The sequence below is a fragment of the Dermacentor silvarum genome, chromosome 1 (assembly GCF_013339745.2).
Source record: "Dermacentor silvarum isolate Dsil-2018 chromosome 1, BIME_Dsil_1.4, whole genome shotgun sequence".
Taxonomy (NCBI): domain Eukaryota; kingdom Metazoa; phylum Arthropoda; class Arachnida; order Ixodida; family Ixodidae; genus Dermacentor; species Dermacentor silvarum.
Genome location: NC_051154.1, coordinates 328,301,078 through 328,323,777, shown reverse-complemented (window position 1 = coordinate 328,323,777; position 22,700 = coordinate 328,301,078). Strand labels below are relative to the sequence as shown.

The window sequence follows — 22,700 nt, the reverse complement described above, 5'->3', positions numbered from 1 at the left end:
TGAGATTGGAGAAAAACATTTTTCTTGTTATGGAGAGTGAACCAGGGACTAATGCTTTTTGGGGGATGGCATGAGATCGTAGGCATGAGATCCACTGATGGCCAAACAGGTGCCATTGAAATGCCTGGGCAACCAGTGGGCAACTATTGAGAACTCAAGTTCGTCTGTGAATTGTGAAACTAAGTTCGCATGTAAATAGAGCATTGGCGTATACTAAATTCATTTGTAAATAAAACTAGCACTGCAAGTAATATTACTAAAACCTGTCATGAAAGACATATCACAGCTCCGATGACTTCGCAAATGCCTTCAGCAAACTTCTTTTAAAGCCTGCCAATAACTTCCTGTGAAGAGTGCAGTAACCCTTTCAGACGCCAATTAGTTGTGTTGATTGAAAACTTACATTCATTGCATTTCTTACATCTTCAGAATCATATAAAGCTTACAGCTGCAGAACAGATTTAAGAGTTCTCAGTTCTTTAGTGAGTTTCGTCAAGTTAACAGAATGTAGACTCCATGCAAAAACTCCCTGCAGGAACATCAGATATGCAAACTTCAACTATTTCATGTCTACCAGGCTTGAAAAGCACCTATCGAACTAGAAAATTATGACTGGCGCAACACATTGTGAAGAACAATGAAAGAAGAGAACCCGCTACACACAATGACATACTCACACCAAGAAAAATACCCACCCATCTGCCTTTAAACTCATTTTACGAAAACAATTTGCCTGTGTAATTGCAGCAACTTGCAGCAGTATTTACATGAGAAGCGTTTCAAGATGTACGGAACGCATTTCAAATATCCTTACTTTAATCAATGCTTTTGCTGTTGATGCACTATCTTGGTGTATACAATTGTGTACAAAGTCTCTGGAAGGGTTAATAACACTGGCCGTTTGCAGCAGTCAATTTTTTTCCAACCACTCCCACCTAGGTACTGGCTGGGAGTGGTTGGTGCTGGTATTGACAATATTACCACTGGTTGAATAAAGTACACTGTCGATGTCATAGTGCCTATTTTTGCACACATAATAAACTTCATTTATAAGTACTGCATTTTTCTTACTGAAATGAAGACAAGCAGTCATATTACCTGTAAAAAAAAAGGGGTGCTAGAACAGTCGATAACTATAGATCAATCACTGTTATTCCTTGGTTTATTAAGGTTGTTGAAAAATTAATTGCAGTAGGTCTCACAAAATACCATGACAAACTTAAGCTAATACTATTGCCACATCAGTTTAGATTTCGGCAAGTTCTTTCCACTACCCTCACATAAATTGCACTTGCCGATACACTTACTGATAAAAGCACTACTGATGACAGCAAGTTTCCGTCGGATTAATTTTCATCCATTTCAGTCAAGCTTTCAACTCAATCAATCATGCAATTCTTCTGAACAAACTTTTTGCTTATGGTATAACCAGCCCCACTACAGCACATTCGTGACTACTTACTTAATCAAACACCGACAGTCTCTGTTTCAGGCGCATTTTTAGACACGAAAACTATAAACAAAGGAGCTCAACAAGCATCTTTATTAGAACCACTATGTGATGCTTCCTTTTGTTACTGATCTCGGGGGTGTGCGGATGTTAAAAGAGATGAGATTGGAAGACGCATGGCAACACAGCAAGCATATTTTTAATCACGCTCAAATTCAAAACTCAAACTAAAAATAAAGCTCACAAACTAACACACACTAAACTAAGACACAATAAACAAATAAATGTTCACCAGAATACAACCTAGTGAATCCATAAACATGCCCTTAATTTCCTCTACGTTAGTCCTGGGCGTTTCTCGCACGAGAGTCTGGCAACTCTGGCCTACTGATATCTCCCTACAAGAATAAATATCCCTCACTCAGTTCGTCGCTGTTGCTCATATTTTCCCGGCGGCAATCTCGATGAGCCTTTCTCTCTGTCATTGCTCTCGCCGGCCCTCGCTTAATCATAGCTGCCTTGAGATCGGTCCATCAACTTGAAGTCCAGCTTGGTAGAAGCCCGTAACCTGGTCGCTGGCGCTGACATGGCTGAGAAGTTCGACGGGTTAGGCTTCACGACTTGTTCTTTCAGGCGTCGCTGATGCCGTACGTGCCGACGACTCGCAGTTCCGTTGACCTGGCCGAGTGCGTGGCTGGAGCTCCGGTAGCCGCCGCTGACGTGTCACTAACCTAATGAAGTGTTCTCCCTCCGACGATCTGCATGGCGGCCCGGTGCCCCGGTGATTATCGGTTGAACAGGCTTGGCCGAGGAAGAGGGATTTTCGAGAAGAAGACTGGAACCACCGTGAGCAGCAGCGGCCGGTCCCAGGGGCTTCGCCCGGACGTCTCCGAGGACTACAGCTACACCTGGGCCTTGCCAGCCTCACGACTTCGTGGCCGGGTCCTCCGCTCTCCCGTCATCAGAACATGGCTGACGAGGCGACCTTCCAGCTCAAGAGCCACATTGACAATACCGCTTCGATGCTTCTCTCTCGCGGATTACACCTCGACTCATGTACTTCGAGCGCTTGCGCCGTTCGGAACGCTCCGCGATCTTCTTCGTCCTCTTTTCTCGCCACGGGCGACCTCTTACATGTGACACACTATTATTTCTCAGTTACACAAATGATCTTCCATGTTCCTTATCACCAGAGACAGACACTTCACTTAACGCGAACGAGATTACCATTTTCGCTTCACATGACTCCGTTGAAGCCCTGTGTTGTAACATACTTCCAGTATGAGTGAATAATCACGCAACTTCACCCTCTGACGAGTGCACATTTCTTGATGTTGAGCTCGACAGTTTTTTAAGCTTTAACGCACATATTAACCAAATAAAAAAATCAACGCCCAAGCACTCCGCACAGATGGTTAACCAGCGAAGCTGAAATGCGCAGCCCCGGTGTTTATCACAGGGTCATTAAATGATGTAGAATGCTATATCCTCGGTACGCATTTGGTACTTGCGCTCGGCTGCACAAGCTTGTTCTCGTGCCTCGGCTGCAGCACTGGCACGGCGTAGATGAGATTGTTCCTGGTTCTGCTCGTGGCGTTACTGATCGAAAGCTGCCTGCTCCTAAGGAGTACATTTGACGCGTGGCCTACCCATTTCCGAACTGGAGAGAAAATACTGCGTGCACGCGCTCGGCTGCGACGGAGAACAGCTTCACTACTGGCGCCACCAATCGCGTGCCTCTATTTTTTTGCGCATGTGCATGGGATTGCGTTGGAGGAGTTTTCGGCATACAGGCGACAGACGGACAAATCGGCTAGTCACATACAGCTTAGCTGTAAAAGAATGCAGCATATGCCATTTGTGTTATTCATAAAGCCCAACACTTGTTTAGCCTCCTTCACACCAGTTATTCTCAATTATGCCTTCATTCATAGTCACTTTACCTTTTGCATCGGATTGTGGGGTCTCATGCATAATACAGTGAAATCTTGTTGATACGATCTTCACGGGAACCGGAAAACAAAACGTATCATCCGAAATACATTGCTTCTATGAGAAATTGGCAGGCGAAAGAACAAAAACGTATTATGCCAAAAAGCATATTATGCAGAATTGTATCAACGAGATTCCACTGTACGTACTGAAGTTCACTGGAGCACGTCCAAACAAAGGCCCTTATAATGTGCACATGGCCGAACTCTTTCATCTATTAAATATTCTACTTGCCAAGATAATTTCCAACAATGTAAGTATTATTGCTTACCGCATGGCAGGTACCCGCATGGTAGGCACCCAACCTTCTTTAAATTACAGGAACAAATTCTATCACAATTTCTCATCTACACACTTCTCCCTACAAAATAAGTTTTACAGACAAAAGTCGTTACTAAAAGGAACTGTTTATTCTAGCCAAGCTCGAGCTACGACGAAGAAGAACAGGCTGTGCCGCTGATAATGATAGATACAGATAAGGGATTTGTACAAGTGATGATGTGTAGAGATAATGAAGAGTCAGTCATGGTTCGCGCTCAACCTAATTCCCTCCCGTGGTGGAGACGGCCACCTGGTCAGACGCCATTATTATGAAATGCGGCAAGTGTACGGTTTTAACCCTTTGGCCCGACAACGCAACACGGCGGTAGCGGTCCGCTGTCGGACAGTGCCCGACAAGGGGGTTCGGGGGTTAAATTTCACGGTTTTTCTCACTGCGATTTGTGCGCATTCTTGGTATACACAATGTGCCATCTCTTGAGGGATAAATAAACTTTGTTGGTTGAATTTTACTTCTCTTTGCACTAGAGTGCAGCATAATGTTCAGCATGGCTTCTGGATACCAGAGCATTCTCACTTGCGCGCGGAACAGCACGTTCACGCGGTTCGCTGAGAAGCATGACCACTTTTTCATCGCGTGCGTTTTACGCCGGCGCATTTAGTGAAAGCTTCTAGAGGTTTCAATTGTCAATAGCTTTATCTTGAGGCACAATTAGCTGCGGAATCATGGTGAGAAAGAACAGCGACACGTGCAGTACCGCCGCCGCAACCTCTTCCAACAGCTGGTGGGTGACGTGAGGGCTAGAGCCAAAAAATTGTGCCTTTATTGCGTTTACCACTGTGCATAACAACGCGTTGGCCATGGGATTTCATGGTTGCCATCCATGATCGTGTTGATAGCTGCCTCAGTTTCTTCCGCAGCGGTTGTGGCAAAAAGTAGTTCTGTTTTGACTTGGTGCGCGCATCAGCCGCATGCCTAAAAATATGCGTAGCTGCCATCCATGATCGCATAGAGAGCGACCGCAATTTCGTCTGCAGTTGTTACAGCGAATGGTAGTTTTGTTCCGACTCGGTGCGTGTGTCGGTTGCGTGCCTTAAGCACCGCAAAATCGCCGTTCATAATCGCGTCGATACCGACCGCGACAAACAGTTGTTTCACTTTGAGTTGGTCCAAAGCCGTCGAGGTTGAAATCTTTCAAGAATCTGTTAAAAATTATGTTTTTACGTGCCAAAACCACGACCTGATTACGAGGCACGTCGTAGTGGGTGACTCCGGACATTTGGACTACCTGGGGTTCTTTAACGTGCACCTAAATCTAAGCTTTCAAGAATCTGCACACCACTTATTAACTCCACTGCCAAATAAAGGCACATCTTGGCAATAAGCACATGCGAATTAGACCAACTTGCCATTCGATAAATCAATACTTACATAATGGCGATCTTTCAAAATATATTTTGCAGACACAAAGCTGACCATTTACCTGGGGAAAAAAGACTGCTCTAACGGGAAGCAGGTGACTGCAGCGGGCATAGCTGTACTGTGTAACCTTCATGAGGAGCACATCCAGGTCTCCGGGTACACCCACTGCATACTCCTGCAAAAGTAGGGTTGCAAGCATTATATGTGATGCATGTATTATAATACAATGAAACAACATCCTCAGCTGAAACAATAAAACACCAAAATTTTCATCCTTTTATTTGCAGCAACATGGGGGCCACAAAATAATCCAAGGGCCCATAATCACCTCGACCTTGAAATTTTGTCATACAGTCGATTTCTGTTTATTTGATTCCGGTTGATTCGATTTTTCAGTCCAGTCAATCCTGACCAAAAGTCCCAGCTGGCTCCCCTGAATTTCTATGGGCATAAACTTTCATTTTGATCCAAAATTTACTTTCGCCAGATAATTAGAACTTGACCAGTCGGCACACACACATGCCTAACGCCTATGGTGACGCCAATAGCGAGCCCCTTTAGTGGAAGTGTGTCCAGCCCAAGTTTAGGGGCCAGTTAATGCGTTGAACACGTCAAAAATTTGAAAATGCCTATTTTCGACCTGCTCTATAAAGATTTTCTAGCAATATTCGCCGCTCACAATGTCTTATTACGGTAGTTACCCGATTCTAACGAGAGAGTTTACGTGCTTCTAGAAGCACACATGGCCACCACGCTGTAGAGACACCAGCTACAAGTCTTCAGCCTGGATGATTGTAATATTTACACTATCACAGCCCGGCACATGACCTCCACAGCCCAGCACCTGCATTTTTGTTGAATATGAAAGCAAGCTCAGCACACCGCCGCCGGCTGGGATGCGTGGAGGCGAGCACCACCTGGTGTTGCTGCAAGAAACCCAGCGACGCATACAGCAAGTACACAGCAGCAGCAGCAGCACCCGGAAAGCGGTGGAAGAACCATGGTGGAAGAACAGACCAGTGTCTCAACGACTCCCGGAATCGGTTAGTTCTTCGTGCATAGTTTCTGCTTCTCTCGCTGAGCATGAGAGCATAGAACTCTATGGAGCGTTTATTCATGCTGCAAACTTCTGGTAGTAGTGCCCACTATGCTTGTCATCTCCCATGGCTGCCACACGTTCCGCTTGTTGTTTATGATCGCAGTGCTCACGACGCTCATCATCTTTCATGGCCGCCACGCATTGTTACGGAACATGTGGAACTGCTCCGTTCCACAAGTTGTGCCAACAAAGCGAGGGATCAGGGTTTTACAGAGTGCAGCAATGTGCGTTGCTAGGATGCAGCGCTAACCATGCAAGCTACCTATAAACTTCGTTATTCTAATTTAGCGTAACTTGATAGTTACTCTATTCTGATCTTCTATTTACGCAGAGTAGTGCCCACACAGAGCACTGTCTATTGAATGTTAACACTGCGCACTGGAACGAAAAGAAAGAAAACACAATCTCAATGCAACAAATACACCTGCATGACGCACATCATAGCTAGAATAATGAAAACAATTGTTTGTGATCCGAACAATGCATAAAAAGACAAAGAAAAAGTACTTCGGTGGACTTGTACTCACATATTAGAAATCCGAAGGTTCTCATGCATCCAAAAACTTAAAAATGCAGGAGAGGCCCCGCCCAGATGACCGAAGCATGGCAGCCAATTGCCTCCGCGACTGAAGAAATAGTCCCGCTAACGCGACTCGGCCCAGCTCGAAGCGCGGGCTGCCATGTACTGCGTCGACGGGATCACCGCCCGTCCGGCTCATGATGCCAATCTAGAGTGCACGCCCATTGGTGAAGGCTTCTTCTTTCTGGGATTTTACGTGCCAAAACCAGTTCTGAATATGAGGCACGGCATAGTGGAGGGCTCCGGAATAATTTTGACCACCTCAGGTTCTTCAACGTGCACTACAAGACAAGCACACGGGCGTTTTTGCATTTCACCTCCATCGAGGCTTGTGTGCATCCGCCTTTGAGGGGCAAATGCCGCTGCCTTCTAAAGTTCTGCACGACTTCAGGCACGTAAAGGCTGAAAACTTTCTGAATAGCATCAACTAGGACGTTTTACGATGCTGGATGACTGCACTGCAAATCAACATCTAAGAGGGAGTTCGGTATGTAGTTTCTAGTTTAATATTAAATTTTTCTTCTGAAATAGCATGGCATGTAGCAATACAGAATCGGAAAGAGCTAGTAGTGCCACAGAAGTAACAATGCGCATTATAAGGGCGTCTGCAGCAAAATACTTTATTGCAGGGCCTCAAACCGCTAGCAGAGGACAGAAAATTATGACCTCCAATACCGTAGTGCTCCTGCCTGCGAAAGGAGGAAGCATAAACAGAGTCGAAGTCGGCCCACTCTGCAGACAGATGGCATCGTTGAGACACCGGTCTATTCTTCCACCGTGCCTTGCACCCAATGCAATAGAGGAGAGGGGTGCAGGGTGCGCTGCTGCAACTCTGAATTGAGGACCTAGGTGCAGAATGTGCAAAAAACCTTCCAGCTGCGACTCGAAGCATACTCTCAGCAGTGATGCACCTTAAATGATCGTCCGATATGCTTTGCTTGTGGCGGTGCTGGTCACGTGGCACGCCACTGCCATCGTCATATACTTCCTTATTGGAACATCCGGCAAGCGCCACCCAACCTTCATTTTTATTCTGCACCGCCCAGCCCTCGTGCCCCTTCATTTTACCTTGATCACCCACCTGTGCCTACCAATTGCTCGCCATCTTCATGTCGGAGCTCGCTTTCTCCTATGTGTCGCTATACCGAGTCAACTGAGCAGGAAAACTGATGGCCGCAGTTCGCGAGGCATGAACTGCGTCCCTGTCACAAAGCACAAGTCCTCGTCCCTCTGCAGCCAATGTCACTGAAGTGTCTGTCGAAGGAGTCTGTGCCCTTGCATTTGTGCTGCACAGGTGTTGCCGTCTCTGTCATGAGCACAAAACTATTGCTAACTTGACATAATTCTGACACTGTTCTCGGACCTGTTTATTTGAACGCAGAGTGCAGAAAACAGAACACCTCTGGTTGCCTCTACTGCTTGACTCATCATTTAAGGGCTTCTACATATCGTCGAGTTTGTTGTACTCTGCTGGTGCTCCTATGATATAATTTTAGAATGGGACTTCCTTGCTAACCACAATGCCCTTATTGACTGTTTTCACGCCGAACTCAAACTTTCTGCACTTCGTGATGCTGAGCCTGTCAACACCTGCCCCCTTTGTGTTAGACTGCTTGTATATGATGATACCACCGTTCCTTTGAGCTCTTCCATCTTTGTGCCTGCGTAATGCTCCGCTATTTCTGATGGTGCTGACCTTTATACGCCCTCCAAAGTATTTATTCGCCACAAATGTTTTGTAGTGCCTTCTGCTCTCCTCACTCTTCACACTGGAGTCACGAAGATGCTTGTAGGCAACATATTTACACGGCCTCTAACAGTATGTTATGGTGAACACATCGCTCGCCTTTGCATCTTTCACGTTCCTTCCACTTCTGCGGACATTGGCGTACTTGTGACCCCGCCGTAGACCAGTTGCTTCTTGATGCTTTCCATCACTCCAGCGATCACAATGCGTCTTCATCAAAACGTAGCCAGCTTGTCAGCCTTCTTCAGAAGTTTCACGCTTCCATCGACAGCCATACTTTTAGTTTGGGTCGCAAATTGACTGTTTTTTATCAAATAGACACAGGATGCCATGCACCTCTATGCCGATGTCCTCATTCTGTCTCAGCCTCAGAACGTCATGTGATTGATGACCAGGTTGCTGAGATGAAGTGTGGCATTGTCCAGTCTTCAAACAGCCCTTCCACTGGCTTCTGCGAGGACTACTGACATCTGAACAAGACCCTACACAAGGACGTTAGTCCACTGCCACGCATCGACCACGTTTGCAGGGAGCGGAGTTCTTTTCTTCCTTCGATTTATGCTGCGGATACTGTCAAGTTCCTATGGCACCGTTTGATCAAAGAAAAACAGGGCTTGTCACTCCATTCGAATTATATGTATTTACGGTGATGCCTTTCAGACCATGTAATGCGGCAGTAAATTTTAAAAGAATTTTTGAAGTGGTGAGGGTGCTGCTAGGCCTAACGAAGTTAGCTTTAAAACTAGCATACGGCACTTCAAAATAACTGCTAATAATCAGAAAATGCATCTTTGGTAACAATTTATTTCTTATCACATTGATTCACACAAAAAACAAGGTGGGCATCAGAAGCACAGTTGTGTGGTACGTCTCACGTGCAGTGCAGCGGTACCACTGCTCGTACCACTGCTCTCGTTCGTGCTACTCATTTAGAAGTGGTCGCTTGTTGCAAACGATTATGTCAAGACATCAGTTTATTCTACCAATAAGTTTTGTATGAAAAACTATCTGATATTTATGCAAGCAGCAGCAGTGCCAAAGTGCTTCGGACAGGTGATCGGCACTGTGGGAAGCTGGCCAGCTGGCTCTCTGCCGTTGTGCCGGTCATTAATCTTGCGATTTCTTCGCAACCAGAGTACGGAAAAATGTGAAGAGAAAGGTGCCGTGTGGCTTGGTAGTATCATTGCTGCGTAAACCTGTTTATTGATTCAGATTAATTTTGATGTTCTTATCGCTATTCTGATCGCCTTCAGGTTAGAATGCGTCATATGCGAAGTTCTGCCATTTCACAACAAATGGCCACTTTCATTTTGGATAGAACAAACTTCAGACATAACAAACCTTACTTGTTGGATTATTATGGGCCTTTGTAATGAGCATCTACTGTATTCTATATATTCGTTCAGTGTTTTCATTATGTAATTTATTTGTCCACTTTATTGACCCTTTTCCCGGCACTCCCGTGGGCGCTGCCATGTTTGATCACGTGGTGACGCGTTCACTGCTTGCGTCAGCTACCTCTGTTGCCTCCGTGTTTACAGTGCAAATGCGTGATGCCGGTGCGGCGCACCAAACCTCTGTTATAACGCATATCGTAGACGGTGACTGTGTGGATGGCACAAGGCTTTGGCCACAGCTTTAGAGGACATGTAAGTGCTTTCACAGCTCATTAAGCTTTGTCCAAATGGTGCGAGCAGCATATACAGTCGACGTCCGATTTCCCGGACCCTCAAGGGACCGCGAAAACGTCCGGAAAATCGGGCAGTCCGGAAAAACGAATGCACGTGAAAACGCACCTTTTTGGTAGGTATTTTTCGCTGACGGAGAGGGTCACGGCCGGAGTACAAGATTCTCATTGCTATTCAGCCAATGCATCGTTTAGGTGGCTCTGAAAAGAGCCGTTTATAAAAAAAAAAAAATACGACGTGGCCGGCGCTACCTCATAGGTCAGCACTTGGGCGCAAAGAAGTCGCTTATTTTCTTTTGCACGGTCCGCTTGCCCGCGATCATGTCTGCCTCAATTGCAGTCAACGTCATGTTGCCGCTGTACACCGATGACAGTGTCATCAGTGCTCGCGTCAACTCCGAGCTCGTTGGCTGTGTAGGAGCTGGCTCTTCGTTCTCGGTGTCGGTGTCTCCGTAACTTGACGAATGATTTCGTCATCGGTCAACTCCGCACATAGCTCGAGGTCTTTGTCAGCGTCGGCGAAGCCCTCAAAGGTTATCCCGGCTGGAATCGACATGCCGGCAGCGCGCAGATCGTCGAAGGCAACGTCTGCGGATGGCAGTTCGTCACTTCGTCAGTTCGTCCACGGAGGGCAGTTCGCGGATGGCAGTTCGTTCAAAGGCGCGGACGAAGACGAAGAAGCAGTCAGTGTCATCGCTGTAAACGGCGAATCCGCTCGACGAAAAGCGCAGCACGAAACAGCTAGGAACTCGGTGGATGCTGAAGGTCGGGAAACATGATCACTGAAGATAGCGCGCAGCAGCAAACGATCAACCGCAGACACGACCGCAGAGCTGGCAGAGCTGACAAAACAACACGTGAACACACAGTGAGGTTTGGCTTGGCTAAGCTACGGCTGGCAACGGATTGACACGTGCGGTTTCGAGGTTACGGCAGCCGCGGCGCGGTGCGGCGGTGCTGCTGGCCACACCTGCGATGCGAGTATGGTGGGTTCGAGGATATGAAAACAACCAAAATGGCGGCGTCGGTGGTGACTTTGGGTCGGCGGTTAACAGTAAAAAGTCCGGGAAATCGGATGGCGAAGGCTATAAGCGTCCGGAATTTCGGACTTTTTAATACATTGACTCTATGGGGAACTTGACGGTGCCACAGATGAGTCCGGGAAATCAGGCATGTCCGGAATTTCGGGCGTCCGGGAAATCGGACGTCGACTGTACAGTGTTTGTACTAAAAGCGAGGCTAGAAATGTATTTGAAGCTGTCCAAACTTAACGCTTATGAATTAAATCAGGATCAGGATCAGTGTGCTCTTCCTTCTTTATTTGGCAAACATTTTGAAGCAGCGGCTTGTCATGTTTCTGATTCAGTAAAGTTCCTCGGTGTGGCCACTATCTGATTGTTTAATTTCAGCCTAATTGCTTGCGGGTGTGCTCTCCTGTGAGAGATTTGTTGTTGCTGCGCACAAAGCTAGGAATGTAAATGTTCTGTACTTTGTGGTAGCTTGTAGCAAAGACGTATTATTGCTAGTCCCTCGCTTACTCTGTGGGCCGTCACAAAACGTTCAGCTTTCAAGATTTGTGTCTTGTCGGTGTAGTAGCAGTCACTCATGCTTCAGCACATTGATTCAAATGTGCGCCCATTCACTTATTGACACGTTGGTGATAGAGTGGGCGTAAGCTTGCTTGCGAGTAGGGGTGGCTGTGTGTATAACGTGCGAGAAACTTACCATGTCAGTAAGTGGCGCTACTTCCTTTTGTAACGAGCGGTACTCACTCTTATTTGCCGATGTTCCGGAGTTGAAGTCATTTCTTTGGAGGTTAGCTATACAGCGTTGGCGGATTAGTTTCTTTTTTTTATCCTGGAGAAAAGCTGTGCATTGCGAAGAGCCAGCAACACAGGCAGCCCTTATGTAGCAGCGGCAACACAGGTTGATTTCATTCCTTAATATGCGAATCACCATTTTTTAGCAGCTAAATATCACACACATCTTCCCTTTATCGTTACAGATTTTGCAGCATGAATTGGGCACCGTGCATTACCAAACACCCAGTTGCATTTCCGACAGCTGATCGCATAGTAGCAGAGGAGAAGCAGTAATGGTTTCGTACTTGTGCGCATTCGCTGAGGCAACATATGGCACGTCGCCAAAAGTGCCATCTCGTTCCTCTAGAGCAGGGGTTCTCAGGTACGTTCATCCCAGGGAACCCTGCTAAGCTCCATAAAGTGCCAAGGAACCCCCCCCCCCCCCCGATTTAACCGAATTATCGAGGCTATCAAGAAAACAAACAAATGCTGCACTACGTCAACACACTTTTATTTACTCAATGAATCGTCAAATCTTGTTTCTATTTAGCACAAGACCAGTGCAGAAGATGAAATTCTCTTCATCTCATGACTGATTAGCGCTAGCAGCGGCGAAGGCCTCGCGACATCCTTCGCGGCGCGCGTTTTCATCTGAGACGCGCTTTGCACCAACGGGTGCACATCCCGATTATTTTTTCGCCACTCAGCTGCTCGCCAACAAATTGTCCGTCCATCGCGATGTAGCCGGTGCTTTTTATCTTTGACAGCTTTGCACTGAGTAAAAGCGAAACTACTGCTTGCCGCAACTGCTGTCGACGAAACCACGGCCGCTATCGACGCGATCATGGACGGCGATCTTGCGGTTCAGAAGGCAGGCGGCTGACGCACGCACCAAGTCAAAACGAAACTACCTTTCGCTGCAAGAAGTGCGGACGAAACTGCGGTCGCTATCGACGCTACCATGGGAGGCGACTACGCAGTTGTGAAGGCACGCAGCCGACGCGCGCATCGAGTGAAAACGAGACTACTATTTGCCGCAACCGCTGCGGACGAAACTGCGGTGGTTATCGACGCGATCAGAGATAGCGACTACGCACTTACGGAGGCACGCGGCTAGCCGCCAACGCGGTGTTACGCGCGGCGATAAACGCAAGAATAAAGGCTTTAAAGGCACAATTAGGCATGAAGCGCTTCGGCGTTGCTGTCAGTCACGTGCCGCGTACGATTGCCGCTGAGGACCACGGCGATGCGGACTGCGCCGCTTCGTTTCGGTTGGACGCTACGCCGTTCTTGCTCTTATGCGGCGCGCATTTGCGGTGCTCCGCGTTTTTTTTTTTCCCCCCCTTCAACGTATAGGTCAGTGCGCACGCTATCGGCACCTACCCTATCTACAAATAGGAGAAAGGCGCATGGTGGTAAGTTACGGCCTCCGAGATTCAAGTGCGAAAGCTTAGGCGCGCTGCCCGTTCTCAGAGGTTGGGTGGCTACAAGCTGCTTGCGTATTTATTGCGCAGTTCGCGCGTTGCTGTTACGCACTGTGATGTGCTTTTTGACACTCGGGCATGGGTAATGGAGGTTCTTTGGATTAAGCGCACCTCGTGTTCGCCGTTTTAGACACTTGTCGGGAGCGGGACCAGAGAAAATTTATCAGTGGCTCGCGGAACCGCGAGCAGGGGCCTGCGGAACCCGTAGGTTCCGCGGAACCCACTTTGAGAACCCATGCTCTAGAGCAAACTGCTCCCCGAAAAGGGTTAATAAATATTGCAGCTATAAATTCATGGATTCATCAAGATGAAGTTGGGTAAATATGTGTAAATTTGGACTGTTCACCTTTTAAAATCACTACCTGCTCTCTTAGAAATAAGCATCTAATTTTTAATAAAAATAAATGCGTAATAGATCTGTACTTTAAAAATGAGGTATATTGAGTTTATACGTACAGACAACCAATAAAAGGAACTTAAATAATTATTGCCACAAAAATTGTATGTTACATATACTGCTTTATTACATAGCTGCCGAACTCACAGCTACAGTATTGTGTGAAAATTCCTCGAACATGCAAGAATTACTAATTACACCTTCTTTAATTGTGAACAGTAAAAAACCCCCAATAAATGAAGCGCACTTTTCTGGCCTACGGATGGTTTACAAGGGCTCCCCTACACGTCACAGAAATCGCAGGTAGTGGTCATGCAGTATGACAAACTGGTGGCAAGCGTCAGTCAGATTGGAGAAGTGGTTGGAAGCCACACTATGACAGTGTCCCCGAAAGCTGGCTGCATGCCGCTTAGGTCATTCTTTCCTCTTCCACTCTGCATTTCTCATTTGAGCAGCAGTAAGCTCTATCCTCTGCAATCACTTCTCTCAAAACGCATAGCACCCTTCTCACCTATTAGCCAGTTGTCTAAAGCATTCCGCAAAATGATCATAATGCTGCTTCGACCATTGCAATGACACACACATCAATGACACCCCGTGACCATTGTACGGCCACAAAGAGCACTACGAAGCTCTCTGAATATACAAAGGTCTACACACTTCTTTCTCTAGAAGACGCAACCACGTGCTCAGGACTGTGCTGGCAATATCTGAAGATGATGTGGGGCACAAAATCGATGAGATGTGAGCTTGCATGACATTAACAGTTTCCATTGATTTCTCTCCACCTGGTAGTTGGATCAAGCTTTGGTAGCTGCTTTGACCCTCAGCAGCGTGTACTAGAAAAAGTGCGTTGACCCAGAAGTTTTACCTGTAAACAGCTCAGGGATATACTGTAAACCCTTGCTATGATGAAGAAACTTGATTCGAAGTATTGCTTTAATCAAAGTGGCACATGGTTGCGACCCAAGCGCATGCATTTTAGACCGGAATACTTGAAGCCTGCATGCAATGGGATCTTCCTAATACTAAGAGTGACCCAGAAAAGTTCAGAATCTAGAGGCGTTCGAGTCGTGGCCTGGACATGTGCGTCCTCCCTGACCTGCCAAACAAATAGAAAAAGTGGTGCGTGCCTGTTTGTCGAAGCCTTTCCTGCTCCTTCTCCTCAAATGCGACACAGAGAGACACAAGATACGGAGTTCCGATGGCGCTAGACCTTTGACTCAACATTTTGGCTAAAGATGGAGTGCTCGGCCTGCTGCCACATAAACAGTAGCCTTCAAGATTGTACGATTACGCATGTCCCCAATTTAGAGACCACAGGCAAGCAACATAGCAGCACTGCGCATTCGCAATGGTAGTCACTGTGCCAGTGCACGTGCTCGGCACGCAGTATTGAGGCGTTAGTCTCGCTCGGTATCGGAAGCTTTAGCGAGCGTCTCACTTTCATGGTGGAAGGTAATAAACTAGAAGCGAGCATTATGTAATACAGCAAATCTTGGCAAGTGAACTCGCCGAAAAGCCATTCCCATTAACTTATCTTCACAGTACCAGTCTTGCATGTGATCTCAGAGAGACAGCGTACTGGTCAGGAAGGTTTGGTTCCCGGTAGCATTTAGTATGTGTGCACTTGTTCGGCCACCCTGCCAAAGCTATGCCTGCAGAGTCGGAGCACTAAAACCTTCTGTGGACTCTGTAGTGAAGATCGCGTCTCGGCATGATACATCTGGTGTCAATCGTGTTGCGTGATGCTCTATCCTAATTCTTTCTTTACTCCACGCTCATTTCCACTGTTGCACTGCGCGCATGCACCATGGTAGTCTTTGCTTCAATGCAGGCATGCAACACGCGACAAGGTATTGATAGTTAAGGAGCTTTAGCCTGTTCAACATAGCCAGCTTTACCAAATGTCAGGAGTGCGGCATGCACGTCCCGTTGTTTTATCTAGCGGGCCCTTCTGTTTGGCTCGTTCATGTGTGCTGATGCAGCTGTTCCCATTAGTGCCTCCATAATGGACACCGAGATAGTAGGTGCAGCGTTGGGCCGTTACGATAAAGAACTGGCAACAGATGATGAACCTCAGGAGATGCTGACAACAGCACACATGAAAGAGTGCTTGCACCTCCTTTGGAACAGAACTGAGTGCAGCGACATTGACTACTCACACAATGCTTGAATAAGTTGGAAGCACGGTGTAAGAAGTAGTTTAGGTGACTGAGCAATACGAGCTGGGTGCGAAGCGGAGGGGAAGACTAGGGGTTCTCCTTTCTCAACGTGTCGAGAGGGCACTGGAAACTTGCACCCGCCCGCTGCTTCGTGTGTGCCATAATCACTGGCCGGTTACCACTGTTTTGCTGCACACTATTTCGTGAATGCATTTTTAACTTGCCTGTCAAGTACGTCCCAACCTTCAAACTTTGTTGTCATGAGCCTGCATAATGGGGTACCAAATGCTTTATACCGCTTTGTAACACTGGTTATAACATTTGTAACATTTGGCTCTACAAAAGCTCTTGTGACATGAGGCATTGCTTTCAGGCACACCGTGTCTCTGTTGTCACATTTCCAGGCCTCCTTTATGACGTCCATTTGGACTCTTCCTGCTGGAGTCTGAAAGGCAGCTGACACAAGGAAGTTACGGACACATCTGACTAAATGCAGAAAATCAGATAAAGAATGCAAAGTCCATTTTTCGTCAACAGGGTGCTGCACTTTGCATACCGTTTTCTGAGCTGCTCCTTTTATGCCAAAAGCTCGCCACATACTTCATTCCACGTTGCTGCATCTGTTGTGACGAAATCAACAAAGACACCTATGCTCTCGGCAGCTATGGTCGCATCTAGAACAATCCTTGATATTGCCACCTGGTGTTTTGAGCCAGCCAACAATCATCATTGGGTGCCCAGCAAGAACGGAGAAGACGACGAAGTCGAAGATTCCGCGCCAGCTGGAGAACCGTCCCCTTCGCGTCTGGCATTCTTCGCGTCTGGCTGCTGGTACTGTTGCTTGCGCTTGCCTTAGCGCGTGACAAACTGGTGGAGGTGCTGGGTAATCTAATCTATGCACCAAACCCCTCCGAGCAGCAGGAGCTCCAGTCCCGTAACGGTGGTTACGCCTGTACACCGCGCCAGCAGAAGGATCCGTGGACAAGCCCCTGAGTTTGGACTCCTCCCAGAGACAATGGCAGCTCCGACCACCCCAACCGGTATGGAAGGCACTACGCCGATTCATTGTACGCTACTCAATCCTCGAACACCGAATCCCTTCCACGGTGCCATGCATGAGGATGTTGAAGATTGGCTGGTGCACTATGAACGTGTTGCCGCGTTCAATAAGTGGGACGATGCAGACAAACTGAAAAACGGATATTTCAGCCTTAACGATGGCGCACGTGTTTGGTATGAGAACCATGCAGATACCCTAACTTCATGGGAAGAATTCAAACGCCATCTTTTTGAGACGTATGCGAGCCCTGATCGCCGAGAACGAGCTGAGCGTGATCTCCAGTCCCGTATTCAAATGCCGAACGAAGGTGTCGCAATGTATGTCGAGGACATGACGCGTCTCTTTCGACGAGCCGACCCCAACATGTCAGAAGAAGGTGCGGTACCTGATGCGCGGAGTGAAAGAGCAGCTGTTCGGTGGTCTCGTACGCAGTCCTCCCAAGACTGTGTCAGAATTTCTTTCCGAGGCTGTCACCATGGAACAGACTCTTCGGCAGCGGGCACCATCATACGAATGCCAAGTGAACGCTGCCTCACCTACGGACTTCTTCGGAGCTCTCGGGGGCCACGTCGATTTCTTCCGAGAGCTCAACCGTTCCGTAATCCGCGAAGAACTCCAGAAACTGTCCGTACCTTCACAGCCGACGCTCAGCTCTTTGTCCAGCGTTGTCCGTGACGAAGTCCAGCATGCGCTAAGAGAACCACTCTTCAACACGGAAGTTCAACCGGTAAGAACTAACAGCCCCCGTATGTCATAGTCGCAAGCTTTGCGGCAACCTGCACCACCTTCCTCCCCGTTTCGCACCGCGTCCCCGGCCATACTACAGCCCCACCAAGCGGCCTCGTATTACCACGACAACCGACAGGAGGCCCCAAGAAAATCAGACGTGTGGCGGGCACCTGATCGCCGTCCCCTTTGCTTTCACTGTGGCGAAGCTGGGCATGTCTACCGACAGTGCTCATATCGAGAGCTCGGACTATGCGGATTCGCAGCAAACTCACCGCGACCTAGGTTCGGACAGCGTCCTCCTGCAATTGAAGAATACGTTGCCCAGCAGCGCGGATCCTCATCAGCTCGACACCAGTCACGCTCCCCTTCGCCGCAGCGGTTTTCTCCGACTCGCCGTACATATTCGAGCGTGGTGCAGGGTCGGTCGCCCAGCCCGCGCCGGAAAAACTAACTACAGCGGCCTTCGGGGGCGAGGCCGCTCAGTCTGGACGTGCTCAAGGACCCCTGCTGACGCGTACGCGGATCGACGATACATCGACGACGACAGTACCTGCCGATTACGGAAGAAAAATTTCCTTGGACATTCCTGTATTGCTCGACGGTCGTGAATTGACTGCTTTAGTGGACACTGGAGCGGATTATTCAATAATCAGCGAAAAACTGGCCACCCTTCTAAAGAAAGTGACGACGCCTTGGAATGGAACGCCAGTTCGTACAGCTGGCGGGCACATTGTCACACCATTCGGCATGTGCACGGCACGAATAGAGATTCGCGGCTGTACGTTTGTTGCCAGCTTGAGCATTCTCCCTCAGTGTTCTCGAGACCTAATCATCGGCATGGACTTTCTCAGGGAGCACGGAGCTATCATCGACATTCGCCAACGCCTCGTCACTTTCTCGACAAAGAGCGCCGCAGCGACGACCAACACTACCACCCTCGAGCACCTCTTCGTGTTACCGACAACGCTGTCACGTTACCACCGCGTGCAAGTGTCGTGGTTCAAGTGGCATGTGACAGGCTCTTACACGGTGAAGCGGTCGCAGAAAGCAATCACTCGCTCCTGCTTTCTCAAGGTGTTTGCGTAGCAAGAAGCCTTATTGATCTTCATGATGGCCACTCTGATGTTCTTGTCACGAACTTCAGTTACGAACACCGCCACCTTTTCCCCGGTACTGTCATCGCCTACGCCGACCCAATCGCCGATGTCACTGAATGTTTTGTTTCCGAGGCAATTGGCACTGCTGAAGCACCTTTATGCAACGTCGACATTAGTCCAATGCTTCCTGAAGACAACAAACCCTTGCGCGAGCTGTTACTCGAGTTTCACTCTTGCTTTGCACGGTCGTCGAAGATACGTCAAACGGCGATTACGAAACACCGTATCATCACCTATGACGACGCGCACCCCATACGGCAACAGCCTTATCGTGTTTCCCCAACCGAACGACATGCCATTCAAATGCAGGTGAAGGAAATGCTTCAAAACGGCGTAATACAGCCTTCATGCAGCCCCTGGTCATCGCCAGTCGTGCTTGTTAAAAAGAAAGATGGCACGCTTCGGTTTTGTGTTGACTACCGGAAGCTAAACAATGTCACAAAGAAAGACGTATACCCGTTGCCTCGTGTCGACGATTCTCTGGACAGGCTGAGGCGCGCGAAGTATTTCTCCTCTATCGATGTGAAAAGTGGCTACTGGCAAATTGAAGTAGATGAGCGGGACCGCGAGAAAACTGCCGTTGTTACTCCGGACGGCCTTTACGAATTTCGAGTACTCCCTTTCGGCCTCTGTTCCGCTCCAGCCACATTCCAGCGAATGATGGATACCGTTCTCGCTGACCTCAAATGGAAAAGCTGCCTCGTCTATTTCGATGATGTCGTTGTCTTTTCGGAATCTTTTGACGAGCACCTTTGACGCCTTCGGAATGTACTCGAAGCCATTTGATCGGCTGACCTTACCCTCAAGCCAGAGAAATGCCATTTTGGTTACGAGGAACTGAAGTTTCTCGGACACGTCGTGAGCGCGGCAGGTGTTCGGCCCGATCCCGAGAAGACTGCTGCCGTAGCTGCTTTTCCAGCTCCAACAGACAAGAAAAGTGTCAGACGATTTTTGGGCTTGTGCGCATATTATCGACGCTTCATTGAAAATTTTTCAAAGATTGCAGAGCCGCTATTTCGTCTTACGCGTGACGACGTGCCATTCCTCTGGACTGATGAACAACAGACCGCCTTTGCCGAGCTACAACGTCGATTGTCTTCACCTCCCGTGCTTGGTCATTTCGATGAGGACGCCGACACAGAAGTACGCACTGACGCCAGCAATATCGGTCTCGGAGCTATCCTGGTGCAAAGGCAAGACGGGACTGAACGAGTTATAGCCTACGCGAGCCGCACTCTGTCACGCGCCGAGTCCAATTATTCCACCACAGAGAAGGAGTGCCTCGCGGTCATTTGGGCTACTACAAAGTTTAGGCCGTATCTCTACGGGCGGCCATTTAAAGTTGTGACCGATCATCACGCTTTATGCTGGTTGGCCAACCTTCGAGACCCTTCTGGACGATTAGCACGTTGGAGTCTACGACTCCAGGAATTTAACATCACCATCGTATACAAGTCAGGCAGAAAACATGAAGATCCTGACACGCTATCACGAGCACCTGTTGAATCTGAGAATACTGACGAGGAAGATGACAGCGCCTTCCTGGGAGCCCTCAGCGGGCCGGATCTGCTCGCTAAACAGCGATCGGACACTGAGTTAAGGCCCATCATCGATCACTTAAAAGGCGGCATCGCGTCCATTCCTCGCTCGATTTCGCGACGGTTGTCGTCGTTTTGCCTACGAGAGGGCATCTTATACAAACGAAACACAGGTGCCGGCGACAAACCACATCTTCTAGTAGTGCCTCAAGCCCTTCGCGACGACATTCTATTAGCCTGCCACGACGAGCCGACATCTGGTCACTTGGGCTACTCAAGGACTCTGGACAGGGTACGAAAACTGTACTACTGGCCTAGACTGACTGTTTGTGTCAAACGCTACGTGAAAGGATGTCGTGACTGCCAGCGCCGCAAGTCACCCCCCTTCAAGCCTGCAGGCCTTCTACAACCCAGACCCTCCGCGTACACCGTTTGATCAAGTTGGAATGGACCTTCTTGGCCCATTTCCCTTGTCTTCCTCCGGCAATAAGTGGATCATTGTCGCAACCGATTACTTGACGCGTTACGCTGAGACGAAGGCACTACCACACGGGACAGCATCTGAGGTTGCCCAGTTTTTTATGCATCACATTGTGCTTCGGCATGGCGCACCATCATTCATCATCACTGACCGCGGGACCGCATTTACGGCGAAGCTCCTGGACGATATCTTGAAGTTGAGTTACACGAGTCATCGAAAGGCCACTGCATACCACCCTCAGACTAACGGCTTGACAGAAAGACTAAACAAAACACTGGCAGACATGATATCTATGTACGTGGATGTGCAACACAAAACGTGGGACGAAATCCTGCCATACGTAACTTTTGCGTACAACACTGCCACGCAGGAAACTACACGATTCACGCCGTTTCGTCTCGTTTATGGTCGAGATGTCCAAACTATGCTCGACGCCATGATTCCGTATGACGACATCGATGAGCTCGACCAGTTAGCTCCTGACGTCGAGGAGTACATTCAGCACGCCGAGGAAGCACGTCAAATGGCCCGTGTGCACATAAGACAGCAGCAGTCTACAGATGCAATAAGGTACAATCTCCACCATCAACAAGTTACCTATGAGCCCGGCAACCAAGTTTGGGTTAGACCACCATTAGACGGCGAGGCCTCAGCGAGAAACTCCTGAGCAAGTACTTCGGACCGTACACAGTACTAAGGCGTGTCATCGACGTGAACTATGAAGTGATTCCTGACGGAGACCTGCCATCGTCCAAGCGCCGATTACCCCGTGCAGAGATTGTACATGTCGTCCGCCTCAAGCCGTATTTTACACGGTGATGTTCACATAGTGTACTGTTGAACAAACTTTTTGCTGTAGTCGCGTCGTCCTCCGAAGAACTCCGAAGCGAATTTTTTTTCCCGACCACAGAACGCATTTTTCGCCTAGTGTGCATGTCCGTATCTGGGCTAGCACGTTTACATTTTTTTTGTGCATCTTACCTAATTTGTGTACTTTCCATGTACGTCTTCTGTTTGAGCATCGAGTCGATGCTTCATTGGGAGGGGGAATAATGCCACCTGGTGTTTTGAGCCAGCCAACAATCATCATTGGGTGCCCAGCAAGAACGGAGAAGACGACGAAGTCGAAGATTCCGCGCCAGCTGGAGAACCGTCCCCTTCGCGTCTGGCATTCTTCGTGTCTGGCTGCTGGTACTGTTGCTGGCGCTTGCCTTAGCGCGTGACAATATGACTTCTAATTTACCATTGCTGTGAGAACCAAAGACCCCAAAAACTTGCCAAAATTGGTAACACTACGGATCAAACGTTACAACTAGGCTGTGGTCACCGGTTTGTCCCTGTTGCTCTGGAGTCGTGTATTTTCCAATGTCGACAAACCCCTCGATTAGACTATTGCTGGTAACTTTTTGACTTTCCAAAACTTTTATTTTATCTATTATGAACCCTCTGTGCCTATTGAATTCATCCATGCCATCTGCCTTCTGACTGTGGTGAGTATTTGCTCATTAAATGCAAAGATGGTTGTATAAGCTTTGTGGGAACGGCGACATGATTGGCAGCATCAGAGTAGATGAATATGAGAACGGACGCGCGAGCTGCGGTTGGGCGCCTTTGGGGCACAGTCAGCCGA

At 48.3% G+C, this 22,700-nt stretch overlaps 1 protein-coding gene across 2 annotated transcripts in view; it reads right to left on the bottom strand.

The window, feature by feature from the left end:
* The window catches only part of LOC119443052 (serine/threonine-protein kinase 31-like), a 205,961-nt gene that overhangs the window by 62,022 nt on the left and 121,239 nt on the right, over positions 1 to 22,700 (bottom strand). For both annotated transcript variants that reach the window (XM_049660456.1, XM_049660457.1), the window contains exon 15: positions 5,206 to 5,319. In XM_049660456.1, the coding sequence (XP_049516413.1) occupies positions 5,206 to 5,319 (114 nt within the window). The remainder of the gene's footprint in view (positions 1 to 5,205; positions 5,320 to 22,700) is intronic.